This window comes from Leuciscus leuciscus (assembly GCF_965113295.1).
Source record: "Leuciscus leuciscus genome assembly, chromosome: 11".
NCBI classification, from domain to species: Eukaryota; Metazoa; Chordata; class Actinopteri; order Cypriniformes; family Leuciscidae; genus Leuciscus; species Leuciscus leuciscus.
In genome coordinates this window covers 20,605,199-20,624,003 of record NC_138735.1, presented here as the reverse complement: position 1 = coordinate 20,624,003, position 18,805 = coordinate 20,605,199, and the positions used below count along the sequence as shown (strand labels likewise).

General features: G+C 35.7%; 4 protein-coding genes across 6 annotated transcripts; 2 read left to right on the top strand and 2 right to left on the bottom strand.

Annotated features, from left to right (window-relative positions):
* Nucleotides 1-2,100: 2,100 nt before the first annotated feature.
* On the bottom strand, nucleotides 2,101-8,498 carry ropn1l (rhophilin associated tail protein 1-like). Of its 2 annotated transcripts, XM_082184595.1 has the most exons (6): nucleotides 8,340-8,498; nucleotides 8,005-8,137; nucleotides 6,943-7,066; nucleotides 6,691-6,852; nucleotides 5,935-6,104; nucleotides 2,101-2,319 (listed from the first exon to the last, which is right to left on the bottom strand). In XM_082184595.1, exons 2-6 carry the CDS (start codon nucleotides 8,133-8,135, stop codon nucleotides 2,250-2,252), a joined length of 657 nt encoding a protein of 218 aa, XP_082040721.1. In that variant the 5' UTR covers nucleotides 8,136-8,137; nucleotides 8,340-8,498; the 3' UTR covers nucleotides 2,101-2,249. The 2 variants fall into 2 exon arrangements, with proteins under 2 accessions (XP_082040721.1, XP_082040722.1); XM_082184596.1 differs by lacking the exon at nucleotides 8,340-8,498 and having other exon boundaries at nucleotides 8,005-8,324.
* Nucleotides 8,499-8,863: 365 nt separating this feature from the next.
* LOC309509765 (arylamine N-acetyltransferase, pineal gland isozyme NAT-3-like) lies at nucleotides 8,864-10,245 on the top strand. The gene has a single exon (XM_082184593.1). It carries the CDS (start codon nucleotides 9,095-9,097, stop codon nucleotides 9,941-9,943), a length of 849 nt encoding a protein of 282 aa, XP_082040719.1. The 5' UTR covers nucleotides 8,864-9,094; the 3' UTR covers nucleotides 9,944-10,245.
* A 156-nt stretch (nucleotides 10,246-10,401) lies between these two features.
* On the top strand, nucleotides 10,402-16,447 carry apoob (apolipoprotein O, b). Its single transcript, XM_082184594.1, has 9 exons — nucleotides 10,402-10,984; nucleotides 11,533-11,637; nucleotides 11,723-11,842; nucleotides 12,073-12,105; nucleotides 12,218-12,272; nucleotides 12,869-12,964; nucleotides 13,096-13,187; nucleotides 13,923-14,012; nucleotides 16,238-16,447. Exons 1-9 carry the CDS (start codon nucleotides 10,958-10,960, stop codon nucleotides 16,277-16,279), a joined length of 660 nt encoding a protein of 219 aa, XP_082040720.1. The 5' UTR covers nucleotides 10,402-10,957; the 3' UTR covers nucleotides 16,280-16,447.
* sat1b (spermidine/spermine N1-acetyltransferase 1b) lies at nucleotides 16,352-18,753 on the bottom strand. 2 transcript variants are annotated; one of them, XM_082184603.1, is made up of 6 exons: nucleotides 18,476-18,748; nucleotides 18,110-18,161; nucleotides 17,955-18,038; nucleotides 17,659-17,760; nucleotides 17,537-17,577; nucleotides 16,352-17,312 (listed from the first exon to the last, which is right to left on the bottom strand). In XM_082184603.1, the coding sequence occupies exons 1-6, from the start codon at nucleotides 18,539-18,541 to the stop codon at nucleotides 17,142-17,144; spliced, it is 516 nt and encodes a 171-aa protein (XP_082040729.1). In that variant the 5' UTR covers nucleotides 18,542-18,748; the 3' UTR covers nucleotides 16,352-17,141. The 2 variants fall into 2 exon arrangements, with proteins under 2 accessions (XP_082040729.1, XP_082040730.1); XM_082184604.1 differs by lacking the exon at nucleotides 17,659-17,760 and having other exon boundaries at nucleotides 18,476-18,753.
* Between the last annotated feature and the right edge of the window lie 52 nt (nucleotides 18,754-18,805).

Below are 18,805 nucleotides of genomic sequence, written 5' to 3'. Positions count from 1 at the left end.
CGTTCACTCTGTCGTTTTAAAAAGAGGATAACACGGTGTAGGCAACACCGATTTTTGTCGTTGTTCTCTGTACTGACAGCACTCCAAATTTACAAAAAAAATTAGCTCAATGTTAAAATTGACCGGAGTTCTCCTTTAATCTCTCTCTCTCTCTAATAACTGCATTAGTCTGCTATCAATGGCTCTGTTACTAGCTCTAAATTGACTTTTTGGAATTAGCACTGGAAGCTTGGGATTAGATACATGAGAAATTAGTCCTACACACAAGAGCGTTTTAAGGACAAAAGGTGTGTTAACCTTAGTAAAAGCGGAATAATTCAACGGCCCGTCATCAATTTTTCCTTACTTAAATTATTTCAGCTTTTAAATCCTCCAACAATTAGCCCCATTCACTGTCATTTGAAATGCATACTCTTTCTGCTTCTTTAGAGTTGGAGTGAGTTGTTAGTGAGGGATCAGAAAGGGAACTGACTGCCATCTCTCTTAGAAATAAAACAAGCCATGCTGCTCCTTGGCTATTTCGGCTTAGACAATTACATTAGCTCAGCACTCTGGCCTGCTTAGGTTAATAAATCCCCAGGAGCTGATCGAGAGGGGACAACTTCATGCTGGGAAAAGGTTGATGTGGGATTCTCTGTCGAGCATCCAAAAGCACCTGGATAAATCCTTGTCCAAGAGTGATGTGTCCGTATCAAACAAATTATTTCTGAGTCTGTTTCTAATTTAAAACCTATCATTTTAAATAGTTATCCTTGTTGCAAATATTTTTGGGAACAATATCTCACTGATGGGACTTAATCATCATTCAGAAAGGGCTGTCAATCTAAAATTAGCTTGATTACTTAGGGGTCAATCAGTTAATTTCGTAGAAAATGTAGAGAATGGCTTTCGTTTACAGGTCTGTGAAGGTTGAGTACCTCCTTTTGGTGCCAAATTAGGACACCGCCTCTTTCCATCCTCAAAAAGGTCATTAATCAGACCAACTGGGTGACTGCCGGTTTCTATACCTCTGCTTCTCCAAAACACACAAATGTAACAATGTGACAAAGACAAATGTGTGGTATAAAAACCACACATTTGATAAATGTGTGATTGATCCTGTCATTGTTTTCAATGTAACGTGTGTGTGTGTGTGTGTGTGTGTGTGTGTGTGTGTGTGTGTGTGTGTGTGTGCAGGTCTGGGTACTTGTGAGGTTCAAGTGTCCTCACTAAGACACATTTCTGTACAAAACAAGAATGACACTATACTGCTTATAGCCTAATTCACTGTAGTATATGTTGCATAGTCCATGTCTGCATTACAGTACAAAATAATTCCTAAGTTTTTCTCTTTTGTATAGATGAATGAAATTGAACGACTAACACGTGTGTAGGTGTTTATGTCTAATTGTTTTGATAGCATTTAATTTTTTGATTAAGAATATAATTCAATATATAGTATTACTGTAGAAATGTTAGGTTTTTAAGAGTTTTGAAAAGAGTATGTAAACGTGCAAATTGTTCTGTAGGTACATAGACTTTTGGTGGTGTTTGTGTCTAAGTGAGAAACATATTCATGTAAACTGAAAGATGTGGTCATTGAATGCATTTGGTGCCAAAGCAATGATAAATGATCCACAGTTTAGCTCACAAAGGCTGCTGTTATGCTCACTGTGTGAAGAGTTTCAAAAAAATAATGACCTAGGTATCGAGAAATGTGTCCTAGCAATTGTGAAAAAAAAAAGCCTTTAATGTTTTGCACATGTTTCTGTGATGGGTAGGGTTTGAGTTGTGTGTGTGTGTGTGTGTGTGTGTGTGTGTGTGTGTGTGTGTGTGTGTGTGTGTGTGTGTGTGTGTGTGTGTGTGTGTGTGTGTGTGTGTTGAGGTAGATATGAGAGGTGGTACATTTGATTGCAACAGAATATGGTTTCTTTCAAAAAGAAGCACATGACAACCACAGTGGTGTGATCATTTTGAAAACCCTAACATATAGTATGAATGGTAAATCTTTGAATCTCAATCAAAACTGAAAGCTTATAACGCTCGAATAAGCACCTAATATACCAGTAGCCTTGTTTTGGCTTCCTTTCACTTTTGTAACATTAATCCAGTCTACCTCGATTGGAGATCTGAGGATTTATTTTGGTTCAATATTCCAATCACCTCACAATATACAGAATAAAGAGAGCAAACAGGACAAAGTAACTAGGATCAATATTTTTGGAGCATGATGTAAGATATTGCCACCTGAGGACCCACTGTATTGGATTCTACTCCGACTTCTCAGCGCTTCGGAAGCTTGTAAAATCTGAAGGTTGCACCGTTCCTCCTTGGCACTCTCTGAAAGCAGGAAAAACAAAGTTTTCTATTAAACGTCTATAAATGTCATGTGTAATCTGTTTTTTCATCATGACAGGAGATTGCTGCATCCAACTGCACTTGGCCGGATCTTATGAAAAGTACTGTTTTTTCTTATTAATTGCATACTAATATCCTCTTTTCAATTCTTTTTCACTTTGATTTGCTGTAGAGTTGTCGTTATATTATTCTGAAACACGCCGGCACACTCAGCAGATTTTAATTGTTGACACAGAATGTCGGTAATATTGACTCACTAACACACTTCCCAAACATTTGTGTATTCTCAGGAATAGACTGGCTTTGTTTCAGGAGTTCCTGTTTCTATGAACACTAGAAAACTTGTGTGTTGCCTCTGTATCTTTTGAGAGTTATAAAGATCACACTGTGGTGATGTTGGGTTGTATCAGTGACTGCTACACACATTCAGACATGCAAAGCTGAAGAAAAGTCTTATCTGTTTTCCTGTTATCTCTCAGCCATTTTTTATTTTTCTCTCACATACACTAGGTTTTGAAAATGTAGTACGTTAAAAACACTTCACTGAAAGGTTCTTTGGGGAATTAAAAATGTTTCTTTTATGACATCACTGCAGAAATTCCCACAGTGACAATGACATCAAATTATTTGATAACAAAAGCTATAAGGGTAGTGAATCCAAAAATGAAACCAAATCTCTATGACTTTCATTCTTCCCTGAAACACAAAAAATATATTTAGGGCCCGAGCACCGATGGTGAGAGACCCTATTGTTTCTGCTCCGTTTATTATTATTATTATTCCGCTTCTTCTTCTCCAAAGTGAATCGCTTTTTAGAGGGCCTTAACATGCTTGAAAACTCATGAAACTTTGCACACGCTTCAGAAGTGGTGAAAATTTACGTGTGATGTGGGTTTCAGAATTGTGTGGGGCAAAATGGCTCAATTATTTCCCCTACATTTTGCCCCGGCTCTACGTTTCATGTACAGGTATGAAATTTGGTACATACATGTAATGACCCAATACCTACAAAAAAGTCCCGTGGAGCATAGCCCTAAACACAACAGGACGTCAGCTATTTTGAACTTCCTCTCAGATTTTGTGCAGTTTTCGCCATTTCCTGATGTTGTACTTTAACGAACTCCTCCTACAGTTTTGATCTGATCCTCTTCAAATTTGGTGAGTGTAATCTTAAGGCCTTTGCAACGTTAAATTGCGAAGATCTTGAAGGGTTTTCGTCGAAGGGTGTGCCCTCGGCGGCCTGACAAACGTACACTCAATTTCGGCCTTTTGGTGATATATGCATGATCAGATAAGTTCAATATTAATGTTGCTTACAGTTCCGATGTTGCTAGGCAACCACAGACAGCCTGCAGTAACTCAGGCATACAATGTCCAATCTGCCCCAAACTTCACATGTTTGATAAGAGTCCTATCTTGAACACATGACCATGCTCATATTTGGTTATAGCAATAGCGCCACCTGCTGGTAGCAGGAAGTGTGGCAAATACAAATTACTTTGACATAGTCCTCCTATATTTATTATCATTACATACTGCCCACCGTGCTCTGTTTTCCTAATGGCGCCGGGTGGCGGCGGCACGGGTGCGAGGGCCCTTTTCATCGCTGCTTGCAGCTTTAATTTTTTACTGTTTTTGCTTATACAATGAAAGTCATTTGGTTCTAAAACAATATTGGACCCTTGACTTTCATTGTATCGACAAAAAACACTTCTAAAATATCTTCTAAGTTTGTAACCATGTGAGGCTGAGTAAATGATGAGAGAATTTTCATTTTTGGATGCACTATCCCTTTAAGGGCCATTATTGTTAAGAAATTATCGAATTACATTATGGACTTTTTAGTCATTTTTATTAGTTACAGGTTCTATATCTAGTACACCGTAAGAACTGTGTAAGTCCATGTCCATTTTGTCTTTAGTTCATAATTTAAATTGTCAATAAGTCTTTTATTTCATCCTTTAAACACCTATGAAATGGCCTTCAAATGACTGGTAAGTACAAAGCACCTTCTGATGTGGTGTCTGAATGGTAATTAAATATACTAAATTAATATTTATACTTACAAACAGGTTTATTTTCAACATGTCATGAAGTCATTAAATCTGGGACAGTATTTATGGGGCCAAATTTATGAAAAGAATTGTACATAGGCTTTTGACCAGTGTTAACTGTGAAAAATATGAGTGTAATAATTGCTGGTCATGATAACATGATTCATCCAAAGTTCTATAAATTCCTTGTCATTATGTCTTAATAGTAAATAGGATACTGTGCTGGGTCTTTGAATTGTGTTAAAGATGTTTAGGCTTCCTAAATATCTTAAAAACATTAATCTAAAAAAGAAAGCAGGGGATGAATTCTTGTTGAATGCGATTGAAAAAGAAACTTGCTGTTGGTATGCTGGTGAAGTATGACAACAAAAACCCATCACAAAGTAATAAAGCCACCCACAAGACACACATTCTTACAAATGCACTAGTAATTGCTGTCTTATAAGTACAGACAATAATGGTTCAGACGCTTGCATTATGCATTTGCAAAACTACTTAACCTTATGGCATTATGTGATGTTTTAAGTCGTCTGTATTGTGTATCTTTTCAGTCATTGTTTGAAGTAGTTTTGAATATAAAACAGATTTTTTTTTTTTTGGTTCAAAGAAAGAAACAACAGAAGGCATTTTAATTTCACAGGTGTAAATTTAAACAATAAAAACCTGAAAACACCTCAAGCTACAATGTCAAAGCAATTAATTTTTATTCTTTATCACTTATAACCTACTAAAACTCCTTTTTGGCAACAAAAGTAAAACAGGAAAGAAATGATCACCCTCAAACTGTGGTTAAATCATTCAATCAAGCCTCTTCTCATTGCTCAACGGCTCCAAACTGCTTGCTGTCAGAATGATTAAGCGTTTTGCATTTTTTTGCTTCTGCAATTGGTCACCTTGATCAGACCATTTTGCTCCCCCCCTCAGGGTAATATGTAAAATATTAACCACATACTAGTATTAAATTATAGTAGTATTAAAATAATATTTTAAATTTAGATTTTAAGACTTACAAGTTAACTTAATTCATTTGTGTGTGTGTGTGTGTGTGTGTGTGTGTGTGTGTGTGTGTGTGTGTGTGTGTGTGTGTGTGTGTGTGTGTGTGTGTGTGTGTGTGTGTGTGTGCGCGTGCGTGCGTGCGTGCGTGCGTGCGTGCGTGCGTGCGTGCGTGCGTGCGTGGTCCTGGTAAACCCCATGTTGTAAGATAGTAATACCAGAATTTTTTTACTTGTGGAGACTTTTTTTTTTTGTCCCCATTAGGAAAACAGCTTATAAATCATACTAAATTATGTTTTTGGTAGGTTTATGGGTAGGGTTAGGGGATATAATATACAGTTTGTACAGTATAAAAAGCATTATGTATGTAGAAAGTCCCTATAAGACATGGAAACTAGTGTGTGTGTGTGTGTGTGTGTGTGTGTGTGTGTGTGTGTGTGTGTGTGTGTGTGTGTGTGTGTGTGTGTGTGTGTGTGTGTGTGTGTGTGTGTGTGTGTGTGTGTGTGTGTGTGTGTGTGCGTGCGTGCGTGTCGTGTGCGTGTGTACTCACTCCTCTAAACGGTGCAAGAAGCTGTCGATCTGTTCTTTAGGAATTTCTCCATCCAGATGGGCCAAGTATGTGTACAGCCCCTGAAATGTGTCGAAAGGAATCTGGCCTGAACCACCCTCAGAGTCCTCTGTGAGTATTTCACATGCATGTTTCAAAGCACTCATGATGGCCTGTGGGAACAGTACAGTGGGCTTTCTTTCAAAACTTACACTTGACTTTTACAACATAATTTAGCACATTTTGAATTAATTTATGAATCAGTCTTATGAATCATCCTTGTTCAACTCCTTGAATGTTAAAGGGATACTCCACTTTAAAATGAAAATTCTGTCATCATATACTCACCCTCATGTTGTTTCAAACCTGTATGAATTTCTTTCTTCTGCTGAACAGAAAGGAAGATATTTAGAAGAATGTCAGTAACCAGACAGTTTCTGGTACCATTGACTTCCATAGTAGGAAAAAATATATACTATGGAAGTCAATGGTACCAGAAACTGTCTGGTTACTGACATTCTTCTAAATATCTTCCTTTCTGTTCAGCAGAAGAAAGAAATTCATACAGGTTTGAAACAACATGAGGGTGAGTATATGATGACAGAATTTTCATTTTAAAGTGGAGTATCCCTTTAAGACCATTTCAAATCCAACACTGCCATCTAGAGTCAGTTAGTAGAATTACAACACCTTAAATGAATCCACCACCACACAATATCATTAACGTATGGTAAGTACATGATATTTATAGTTACTCACCCCACCCAACGCACTACATCCTAAAGCAAAAAACTGCATCCAATTGATATTTTCACTGAAGTTGCCAAGGGCGAGGATTGTGTCAAGCTGTTCAATTGGCAAGCACAGATCTTTCCACTTCCAAAGAAGCTCCTCTTTTGTAATGATTTTGTTAGGTGCGAACTACAGGCAAGATAAATCTCATCAATATTCATATGTATACATCTGATGCACTGTGTATAAAACATACAAGAGAGATGCAGTGGATCACACCTGTTGATGAAGGATCTTTAGAAGGCCTGGTGTCAGTCCTGTGTCTGTTTTCTGAGTTGCCACTGGCATTTCCAGTCTCTCCTTGACTGATATGCCCTGACCTTTAGATAAAGCTGAAAAATAGCTGAAGGAGAAGCAGTTTTATTGTCACTGCATTACATTTCCATTGCAATATAAAGCATAGCATACATCATACACTACCGATCAGATGTTTAGAATAATTAAGGTTTTTTTTTTTTATGTTTTTGAAAGAAGTCAGTAATATTGCGAAATATTGCTACAATTTAAAATAATTTCCATTTTATTATATTTTTAAAATGTAATTTATTCCTGTGATGGCAAAGCTGAATTTTCAGCTTCATTACCCCAGTTTTCAGTGTCACATGACCCTTCATAAATCTAATATGATGATTTGGTGCTCAAGAAACATTTCTGATTATTATCAATGCTAAAAACAGTTGCAGCTTCATATTTTTGTGGAAACCAATATACTACCATTCAAAAATCGGGGGTAAGTCAGATTTTAAATAATAATTAGGTAATTAATACTTTTATTCAGCAAAGACACATTAAATTGATCAAATGTGACAGTAAAGGCATTTATAATGTTACAAAAAATATTTTTTAAATTAACTCTGTTCTCTTGCGCTTTCTATTCATCAAATAATCCTAAAAACTGTTTTACAGTTTCCAGAAAGGTATAATTAAGCAGCATGAATGTTTCAACATTGATAATAATAAGAACCATTATTAATAATTGATAATAATTCAGCACCAAATCAGCATATTAGAATGATTTCAGAAGGATCATGTGACACTGAAGACTGGAGTAATGATGCTGAAAATTCAGCTATAACGGGAATAAATAATTACATTTACAATATTACTGTTTTTACTGATTGTTCAATCAAATAAATTGCAGCCTTGGTGATCATAAGAGACTTTTTTCAAAAACTAAAAAATAATAAACTCCAAAACTTTCTAAACTTTTGAATGGTAGTGTATATAATGCCAATCTGATGCATTATTATAGTATAGGCTACTATGAACAACAACACTTACTCAGCTGCCCATTGTAGCACATCACATGGCTGTGTTTTAATGGCAGCTTTTGTGAACTGCTTTAGAATATTAGGCAGCTCTGGGGGGATGTTGATCTGCTGGGCGCAGTACATTGTTTCAGGAGGAGGCATCACTATAGGTTGTATTTTAAGATAATGACCAGGAGAAAGTGAACACAAAAGAACACAGAAAGGACATTAGGCAGTCAGAATATCATACATTAACATTAACTTACATGCAATATGGAAAAGGAAAATTGTGGTACTTAAATTGGCTAGCACAGGTGCTCAAGCTAAACTAAATAGCATCTAATCTTAACGCACTAAAGGACTTACCGTTTTAAGTTAAGTTTATTTTAAATACAGAGTTACGTCCTTGGTCCTTCTTAATAAATATATCCTAGTACTTTGTAGTATACTACTTTGTCATCTTATAGGACAGCAGCGACTTGCATCTCTGTTTTCTATAGTTTTTCATAGCAACGGGTTGTTTGTAAGCATCACCTAGAAACCGAAAAGGGCTTCGAGATTGGTCAATGCCAACATAAAAGGCGTTAACCAGAGCAAATGTTGTTGCCATGTCCGCTGTAAGTGGCTTGTTTCTCTCATGAAAAGGGAACTGAGGGATTTATTTCTATAATTATTTATTTCACGAGACTATGCTACTTAAAATAGGCATACTTTAAAAAGATTTAGCCTTGAATTCATATATTTTATTACCTAATATTTCTAAGGAATGTTTTTTTTTTTAACCGAGTTGCTTTCTCTTATGATATCTGGCAACACTCTAACAGAACCTTTCCGTTTACGTCTATTTTTTTATTTACGTTTTTTTTTTTTTTTTTTTTTTGTAACTTGCTATATGCTTTTCATCGTGCTCCAGAAACATTACAAACAGTTAAATATGTAATTATAAGAAAGTTCCGTGTCTATACTCATGAGCACAAGACGTGGACTTCCGTGGAAGTAAAGTCCGAGTTTACAGCGTGCAAAGTGAAAGCTTGTATGAGGTTGTCTGTGTTCAGCAGCTGTATTTAATTTAAAGTTTTCTTTGCTACACTAACCTACATATCAGCGATATTTGCAAAACAATGGATGTTCGGAAGTATTTGGCACGTATCAGCTGTTCTGGTCCATGTCCTCCGACATTGGAGACATTGCGATATGTTCACCTGAATCACTTAATGGCAGTTCCCTTTGAGAACCTCACTGTTCATATCGGAGAGCGGGTCAGGCTTGAGTTGCCACTTCTATATGAAAAAATCGTCCTCATGCGCCGTGGAGGATTCTGCTTTGAGAACAATGGACTCTTCTCTTGGCTTTTGTCTCAGATGGGCTTTGACGTGACTATTCTCTCCGCACAGGTCAGGAATCGGTTCACCGGTGCTTACGGACCTCCCTTCGACCACTTCATCATGATGGTGAAGCTGGATGGACACAGATGGCTCTGTGATGTTGGGTTTGGATCCGGATTCCAGCTCCCTCTTTCTCTTGAGACAGATAGTCCTCAAGCCCAGAGCCACGGAGTGTATCGAATCAGATCTCAGGGAGACTTCATTTTCATGGAAACGAAATCTGAGACTGAGGTATCAGGGAGTGCAGAAGAATGTTGGTTGGAACAGTACAAATTCACCCTGGAGTCACGTGAAAGAGATGATTTCAGAGCCATGTGTGACTACCATCAGAGTTCTGTTAGCTCGATTTTCTTCTGCAAATCTCTCTGTTCACTCTTATTGCCCACTGGAAGAATCACAATCATGGGCCGCAGACTGATTATAACCAGTTTGACCTCGGAGGATGGACAGCAATCTATGAAAACCACTACAGATCTTTCAAATGAAGAAATTACAGAGTTGTTGAGAGAGAAGTTTGGAATTGTTCTTCCTTCTCCACTCACTCCAAAAGATGTTGAGATTGTACCACCACCAGTTACTTATTAAGACATTAGTTTATTGGTTGGGTCACTCCTGTTCTTTAATATTTTTTTGCATTATAAACACAAGGAAATATTAAAATGTACATATTGTTTTTTCTTTGTACTCTATATAAAGTTTTATGAATAACATTCATATTTGATAGCTCTATGTAGATTAAGATGGTGAGAGTTATTTCATGAAGTGCCTTTTTCATGTTGTAAAAGTGATTTTAAGTACATGTCTTTTTAACAATCAGACAAATTATGTCTTAAAGTGTTAATAAATTAGTAACATTTAAAATAAAATAAAGTTTGTTGACGTGTTCATTAGTTTTTATTTGTATATTTTCAGTTGGTTTAAGTTTTAGTCATTTTGTTGTGTGCTTTTATCATTTTTATCAGTTTTTTTATATTATTTATTTTTATTGCAGTTTTAGTCATTTTAATAGGCTACTAACTTATCCCTATTTAGTTTCCGTTAGTTGCCAACAATTTAACATATGTAATGTAACATCTTATAATATATTTTATTTTGAATCAGTTTTATTTAAATGAACACTGCGTTGTTCAAGTCATTGTTTACACATGATCGAGACACAAAATATATAAAATACGTATCTTATTTGTAATACGTCCCAGGTTATACTTTTTTTTTTTTTTTTTTTGATCAACAACGAGGAGAATGCGAGATTGATAATTCACAATTCTTTACAAAAACGTATCAAAAGCTCTCGCTTGTCCTCACAGACTTGCCGTAGCAGCAGTGTTGCCAAGTCTGCGGTTCTGCAACTGGATACTATTGGAGAAATTGGGCTACATTTACACTGTTGCCGCGGGTTGTTTGTGTAGTGCACGATTTTTGTGTAGTTAAAACTATTTTTTTTACCCACCGGAAAGTGAGTTTTATCGGGGAACCACCCCTGAACGCGATTTGGCTGATTTTGGCCGTGATTGGGTTATTTTTGATAGCAGTAGGCTGGTTTTATTGTGCAGACCTGGCAACCCTGCCTGCATAGCAGAGCGCTGTTCTCAAGAAAAAATGTCAAATCTTAGGAAAATAGCCAAGGTAAGAAGTGCAATGAATTAAATTTGTGGAAATACTGTTGTATTTTTATTTGTAATTAACTTTGATAATTATGCATTTTAAGAAAACTGAGATTATTGTAAGGATGCGCGCATCTCGGCTGCAGCACTGATGTTACGTTAGCTAAGCTAACTGCAGCTTGACCTGTGATAAGGGTTATTTCATTGCTATGTTAATGTTTAACTGGCTTATATAATTTATATGTATTTTTTAAGGACTATAATTTTCTTGCTGCATGATAAGTATATTACTGTCGTTGACGTTTTCTAATTAGTTGTGTTATGCCTGGAATTCAAGCAATGTCTCTTTAGAGAGTCAAACTATGAAACTTAACTGATGCTTCAGTGTTCTGCCTAATAAACAAGGCAACTCCTATTATGTTAACATGCTGCTTCTTTTTGCTCCATTGTAATGCTGTTTTTCAGTTGTCCGATAATCATACTACATATATGAATACATAATTTGCTCTGCTTCTGGGGTTCTTATGACTTATTTTATAATATTTGTTTTCTGTGCCCTTCCCTGTTCAGCTGGTGCTGCCCGTGGCAGTGCCTGGAGCCCTTGGCCTGATGTCCGCCACTGTTTTTGCTGCAAGCGAGGCCAAAGAAAATACCACCACCCTAATGACTGATGAGGTACTTCCTGTGAAGTGTGTTTGGGTCAGAGAGGAGGTCATTTGATTGATGTTAAGTGTTTTTACAATACCCCTTTATTTTTCAGCTTTCACTCTATAACACGCCTGAGCCCCAGGTGAGGTATGAGGAGCCCGAGGTTGGTCATGTTGAGCAGGGTGTGGCGTCTCTGAGAAAGACGGTGGAACCTTATATTTCATGGTGTCAGGTATGCTTTAAAACTGACATTGTTTAGTGATTCAGAAAGAAAAGCTTGACTTCTAGGGAAACAAAATGTAGTTAATACAGTGTAAATCAATAAGATGCAGATAAATAAGATAAAGATGATATCAGTATACATGCATCTCTTCTCCATATTTTATGTATTCATTTATTATTTAAATTTCATGTTTGGTTTATAGTTCTCGTGATTTCTTTATGACTTTTGTCCACCTCCAGGAAAAGACACAGTTTACCGTGGAGAAAGTACAGGTAAGTTATGTTGGCTTTTTTAGCCACAATTATTATGCTCTTAATTTATGATTGTGATAAATAATTATGAAATGAACCTGTAATATATCTGTTACCTCTCTTTTAATCATAGTCTTACTACAAGACTGTTGAGCCCGGTGTGAGTAACACTCAAAATATTGTAAAGGGTACGGACAAAAACACACACTTATCATGAGTTTTCAATCTTTTAGATGCCACAAACCCCCATATATGATCATTTTCATGCAAGGGACCCCCATCCTAAAATTGAAAAGGCAGATATACATTTTTATGTATGAAGACACAATTTTATACTGCGAAAATAAATATTATAAATATATACAAATATATAATATTTATCAAATATATAATATTAAATTTAGTTTTATGTTACTTTACAAATTTTTCTTTACTCACTATAGTATTTTCTATGTATTATTTATTAATCTGTTTATTGTTTATGTATGTTAATAATTAATTTTAATATATTGTATTGAATTATTCTTTTAACTGTTTTTGTTGATCTCGTTTGTATCTATATAATTGTTTTATATATAATTATGATATCTTTTTTATATTTTAATCTTATTATATTATTTATTTATTTGTTTTATCAATTTTCTTTATATACATTTTCAACAGTTTTTTTTCTAAACATTTCCTCTGACCCCCTAGCACTCCATCCCTGGACCCCAGTATGAAACCCCTATACTACTGTTATATGTGGTTATATTAAACAGTATTGCATTTCTTTTTTTCTCAGATATATATGCATTTTTGAATGACCCTCCATCCGAGTTCTATGCCAGTGTGGGTGTTATAGGTTTTTCTGGAATTCTGGGACTTTATTTAGCAAAAGGTATGATTCTTATTCATGATTTGTTATTATTTATTCCATTTTAATCATATCAAGGTCTTTGACTTGTAACATCTGTTCTGTGTCATTATTAACTACTGTTTTGGTTCTTTTTGTTTGTTTTGTCTGGACAGGCAGTACAATCAAGAGACTGATGTTCCCCACTGGGCTGATGGCTCTCAGCGCCTCTATGTTCTACCCACAACATGCCGCCTCCGTTGCCAGGGCAAGTTTACATTTCTTTCTGTACAGATGGACAGAGTCTGTGGTTGTTTCTCGGCAGGCCGCCCAATACACACAGCAGTAACTGAGGCTTTGAATATCACTTGCATCCTGGGATATTAACAGCGCTTGCCTGAAGGAAATTCGGTCTGTGAATTGTGTGTTCTGATAGTCTGTGTTCCTTCCTCTTTTTTCCCTGTGCGGCCATCCATAAGTGTAAAACTAGAAATATTTTGAGAATTTTTCTATGGATAAGCTCTGTCAATTAAAGTGAATAATATACTATTGGCTACCTCACTGGAACAGCACAGAAAATTATATGAACACTAAGTTAATGCTTTAATATTTGCACAATTGTTTAAAATTCAAAAGTACAACACTTAAAGGGATAGTTCACCCAAAAATGAAAATTCTGTCGTCATTTACTCGCCCTCAAGTTGTTCCAAGCCTGTACGAATTTCTTTCTTCTGTTGAACACAAGATATTTTAAAGAATGTTGGTAATCAAACATTGACTTCTATAGTATGGAGAGAGAAAAAAATACTATGGAAGTCAATGGGCCCATCAACTGTTTGGTTACCGAAATTCTGCAAAACAAATTATTTTGTTTAACAGAAGAAACTCATACAGGTTTGGAACCACTTAAGGGTGAGTTAAATATTAGAATTGTATATTGATGATGGGTAATATGACCTGATTGTGTTTTCTCAACGTAAGTGTTTCTGTTTGTTTTTAATAGACCACAAAAGACTACATATTTTCCCGGGGTTCAGAAGGGCGAGTTGTTTTGGAGGAGCTGCTGAGAGGGAAGTCACCATCCAAGGACAAAGTGAGGAGAAATCTGATACTTGGCACAGTGTTGTCCTAGTTTTTTTCCCTCTCCCAAGACAGATTGCATACAGTGCTAATGTCTTGAGCAGCTTCGGACCAAATGTTAAATTGCCTTTGACTAAATTGTTATGCCGCATTCTTGCAGAAACTTTCACAGACATACACTTCCATTCAAAAGATATGGTTCATGCCGCGCAATGTCGTAATTATGAGATAACAGCATGTGAATCAAGGTTAAAACGAAAACTAAGACTAAAACTATTGGTCAAAAAAAAATTTGTAAACTGAAATAAAATAGAAATTTCAACATAAATGAAAAACTAAAACTAAACTAACAACCGTTACTGAAAAACTGAATGAAACAAAATTATAATAAGCAAAAATAAATAATCGTTTTCGTAATTAATAAGCTCTCATCCTGTACTGGAAAATCACTTTTTTCCATCCCACTGCGCCACTTTATTTTTCAATGTATGACTTGAGTCTCGCGTCTTCTGCAGCATTACGTGCATGACACGACTCTCTAAAATCGCGGCACTCTAAAATAAGTTAAACTTTTAAAAGACGCGTATCGAGACCTTGCGCTTTTTCCCCACTGTTTTCAAAGAAAAAACGCTTTCTGTGTGAACCAGCCCTAAGAAGCAGAAATGGCCAAATAAGTATTTCCATCATGTCTAGAGACCTTATGCAAATACAGCTGTACCTTAATTCCAGGTAAGATAACCATCTTATGTGAAACTTGCCTAAACAAGATAGGCCTACCACACTCATATTAGACAAGATATCACACTGAGCAGAAAACGGAAAAAACAAATAGCATGTCTATAGCCCAGAAATAGATGTACATTTGTCAGAGTAGAAGTATACTAAATGTCTGGTCTGAATAGAACATTTGAATATGAGTATAACTATGAGTATATGATTTTAAACGATGCAATAGACAAAAAGCATAAATGGATCAATACAAGAATAATGTTTGAAAGGATTAATCATAGAAATAACCTTAAAGAATAATCATACGCATGTCTTTTTCTTATACACCACGTTTAACAAGATTTCAGAATGAATAGTTTTTACATTTTAGTTGCATTTTTTTGTTTGTTTATTTTAATTATTAAAATTAATTTTATTATTCACAAGGGTTAACTGTAAACTGCAAAACTTTGCTGAAATTAAATGTCTTCAACTGGAAGTGTTCTGTTAACTCTGCTAAACTATAATTACTAAAACTGAAACTAAATATATAAAAACTAAATAGAAATGTGTTCATAAAATAAAAACTAAACTAAAACTAACAAAACCATTAATGAAAATAACTAAAACTAAACTGACATTTATAGGAAATTAGAAAATGATATTAAAATAAAAACTAATTTAAAAATGCAAAACTATAATACCTTGATGTGAATTTCTACTTCACCGTTCTACGTCCTCGGACTTGGAATTAAGCTTTTCTATGACAACACTATCAACACCAATATGAGTCTGCAGCCATCATGTGGTACAAATTGGAGCTCTCAGAAAATTCACAGTTAAAAAGCTGTAATTACAAATTTTACAAGGATGTGAATGTTTTTTAAAAGTCTTAATCTTGTAATTACGGTAATAACAACATGATGTGAAGGCACCTTCAGTCTGATTTTTCAAATGTTTTTGAAAAGTCCCTTATGCTTACCAAGTCTGCATTTGTTTGATTAAAAATACAGTAAAATATTTTGTATACTATATTTTCAATAGAAAATGAACTGTTTTATATTTTAAAGGGTTCACCCAAAAATGAAATGTTACTAACCCTTTAATATATCAAATTTAATATATTTAATTCCTGTGATGAAAAAGCTGAATTTTCAAAGTAAAGAATATGCTGATTTGGTGCTCAGGGAACACTTTGTATTAGCAATGTTGAAAAATAGTTGTGCTGCTTAATATTTCTGTCAAAAATGTGACAGTTTTCAGGATTCTTTGATGAATAGAAATTTCAAAAGAATAGCATTTATTTGAAATAGAAATCATTTGTTAGATTATAAATGGTTTTACGGTCACTTTTGATCAATTTAATGCATCTTTGATGAACAAATGTATCCCAATAATTTAGCAAGGTAAGTCCAAAATCAATAGTGGGAGACCGTTTTGATGGCACCTATATTTAACATCAAGAGCCTCCTAAAATTTGTGGAATGAATGCTTTTCCTTCTTTGTAATGGTTTACCCTTTTCTTTACAGGCTGAGAAGACACAGAAAACAGACAGCCAGAAATCAAGTTGAGACAAAGCAGTAATTTATGAGAAGTTCCTGCTTTGCACCTGGATTGTGTTCTCTTATCAATGCACTGACTAGTTTAGTGGTTTTTGCTGTATTATTTTATTGACCGTGTTAACTGAAACTGTATATTTTACTGTATGACTTTATAAATGTACACTGCAACTATTTGGACTAAGCTGAAAAAGAGAATTACCTTCTTGACCTGCACTGTGAAATTTCCTGACACTTTCCAGCAACAATGACTTTCAGGTCTTACTGATGGGTCCAATTATATTTCCAGAGTATTCTACACCAGTGTTGGCATTGCATTCTATAGTCTAGAGCTTTCCAGTATCGTTAAACAAAGATTTCAAACTTACATAAGTTTACATTACCATTTCACAAACCACGTTGATAAGAATCTGTCCCATGAAACATGAACTTGGCCTAGTCTGGACATAAACAAAGGGACATTCTGCAAAGTACAGCACCCTCGAGGAAACAATCCATTCTCTGTTCATTTACAGTACAGTGCAGTATGTACAGCAGTCTGCTTTTACTGTTATGACTTGCACATTTGTTGTGGGAGGAATGCCTGAAGGTGTTATCTTATGCATATAATTAAATACAAATACTTTTTAGATTTTTTTTTTTTTTTTTCCCATGCATTCAATGAATAAACGATTATTGATAAGTTAATCTGATATGCAAACTATAGAATATGACTACAAGTACTGCTATAACTTAATCTCAAGACTAAATGATGTTAACATGATTAATACCCACAGTGTCTAAAATATTTAAAGTCATTAAAGTGTTTTTTGAACTGAGAAATGGCTGTGAGATATCCCTACTCCCTCATTGAACACTGGAACTTTGGGCCAGCTCACTCTTCAGCAGACATTTTCTGGAGATTCTCCTTATCAATCCTGAAAAGTCGCCATCCCTCCTGCAGCGAGAGGTCGAAAGCCCCACGTCGCTTGTAAAAGTCGATGGATGCCTTGTTGGACTCAGCCACGATAAAATGCATGCTGCTGCAACGGTTCTTCATCGCTGTCTGCAGGAGGAAACAACGCTTTGTGGTAGCATCTAGGCGTGTAATGCATGAAAACCACAACCATCTAAAGACAACTGTAGTCTATTTTGAGTTTTGAAACTACTTGCTTATACTATTTTGTGTAAGCAATTACAGAGTTTTGTATCAAATTTTTTTTTAAATGATGGATTAGTGTCTTTAATGACACAAACCATGTTTGCAACAGATGAAAACGGGTAACTTACATCACTGAGGGTTTTCAGGATTTCAGACCCAATTCCAAAACCTGTGAAGTATGAAATTAGTCAGGGGGATTGAGGAAATGCTTGCAGTTTCATAAGAGACACCCTTAATAACACACCCTTACCTCTGTACTCTCTCATTACATAAAAATCTTCAAGGTACAGCAGTTTGCCAATCCAAGGATCATAGGTGAAGTAGTACATGGCAAATCCAATCACAGAATAACCTATAAGTGTGAACACTGGTGTCTTACACAATTGCATTACATGTGCATGAATGTGTTTTGTGTATGAATGTTAAACAAGGGATGTAAGAACGCCTTTTTTAGGACGTAACTTCTGATAAAACGTTTCACATTCAACTGAAGAATAGACTACTCAGCTATTCGACAGTTCATTAAAGATCATCTTGGTGTTTTACCCTCGACTTTCTGATGCTCGGCTGCCACGTCTGCGACCACGCAGTGGTAAAACGGGTGATCTCCGAATCCATCCTCGAGCAGATCTAAAGAACAAAACTTGTCACTGCGGGCAAACTATTGATGACATTTCACATTTGACATAGAGTCGTCTCACCTTTCTCAGTTAATATAACTTGGTCTTCCATTTCTTCATACTTGGCGAGTTCCTACAGAAGGTAGTAAAGAAAAAATGCTTCCTGAACTATGTTAAAGAACAAGTTCTATAGCTTAGGTGATGGCCCCGGCCTAGGGCTTGTTTTCAAGCAGGTTCATATTTGCAATAATTCATCAATGTCATGAAACTGATTTGAAACAATTTAACATTAAAATAAAAAACAGAATAGATGTGATGTAATATGATTTCGTGCGACAGAACACCAAATAAACGTATTTTAAAACACTTTCTAAAAGTTTTCGACAGCATATTCTTACATATCTTACTTTAAAAATATCCATATGTATAAAACAGTGTGAAGTCTACCTTTATCAATCGCAATATGTCAGGCACGTCTTTGGGCTCCGCTTTACGCAAATTAAAATTGGCCATTTTCTTCTTTTGCTCTTTTTCCCTTTTCTCACTAGTCCTCTATATGTGAAGTGAAGCAAAAGGTGTTTCTTCATTCGATACCCAGAATATTACCCTCCGCTGTCAAGTTTGGGCTTCTCCTGTAAGGACTCGCATGCAGCAGCTGAACCGGCTGTTTTCACCTGGCTTCTGTAAATGTCTTTTGTTTATCAACTCGAGTCTCGAGCGGGCATATATTTGCCGGTGGGGGAGGGGTCTGAATACTTCGATTGCGGACCAATAGCA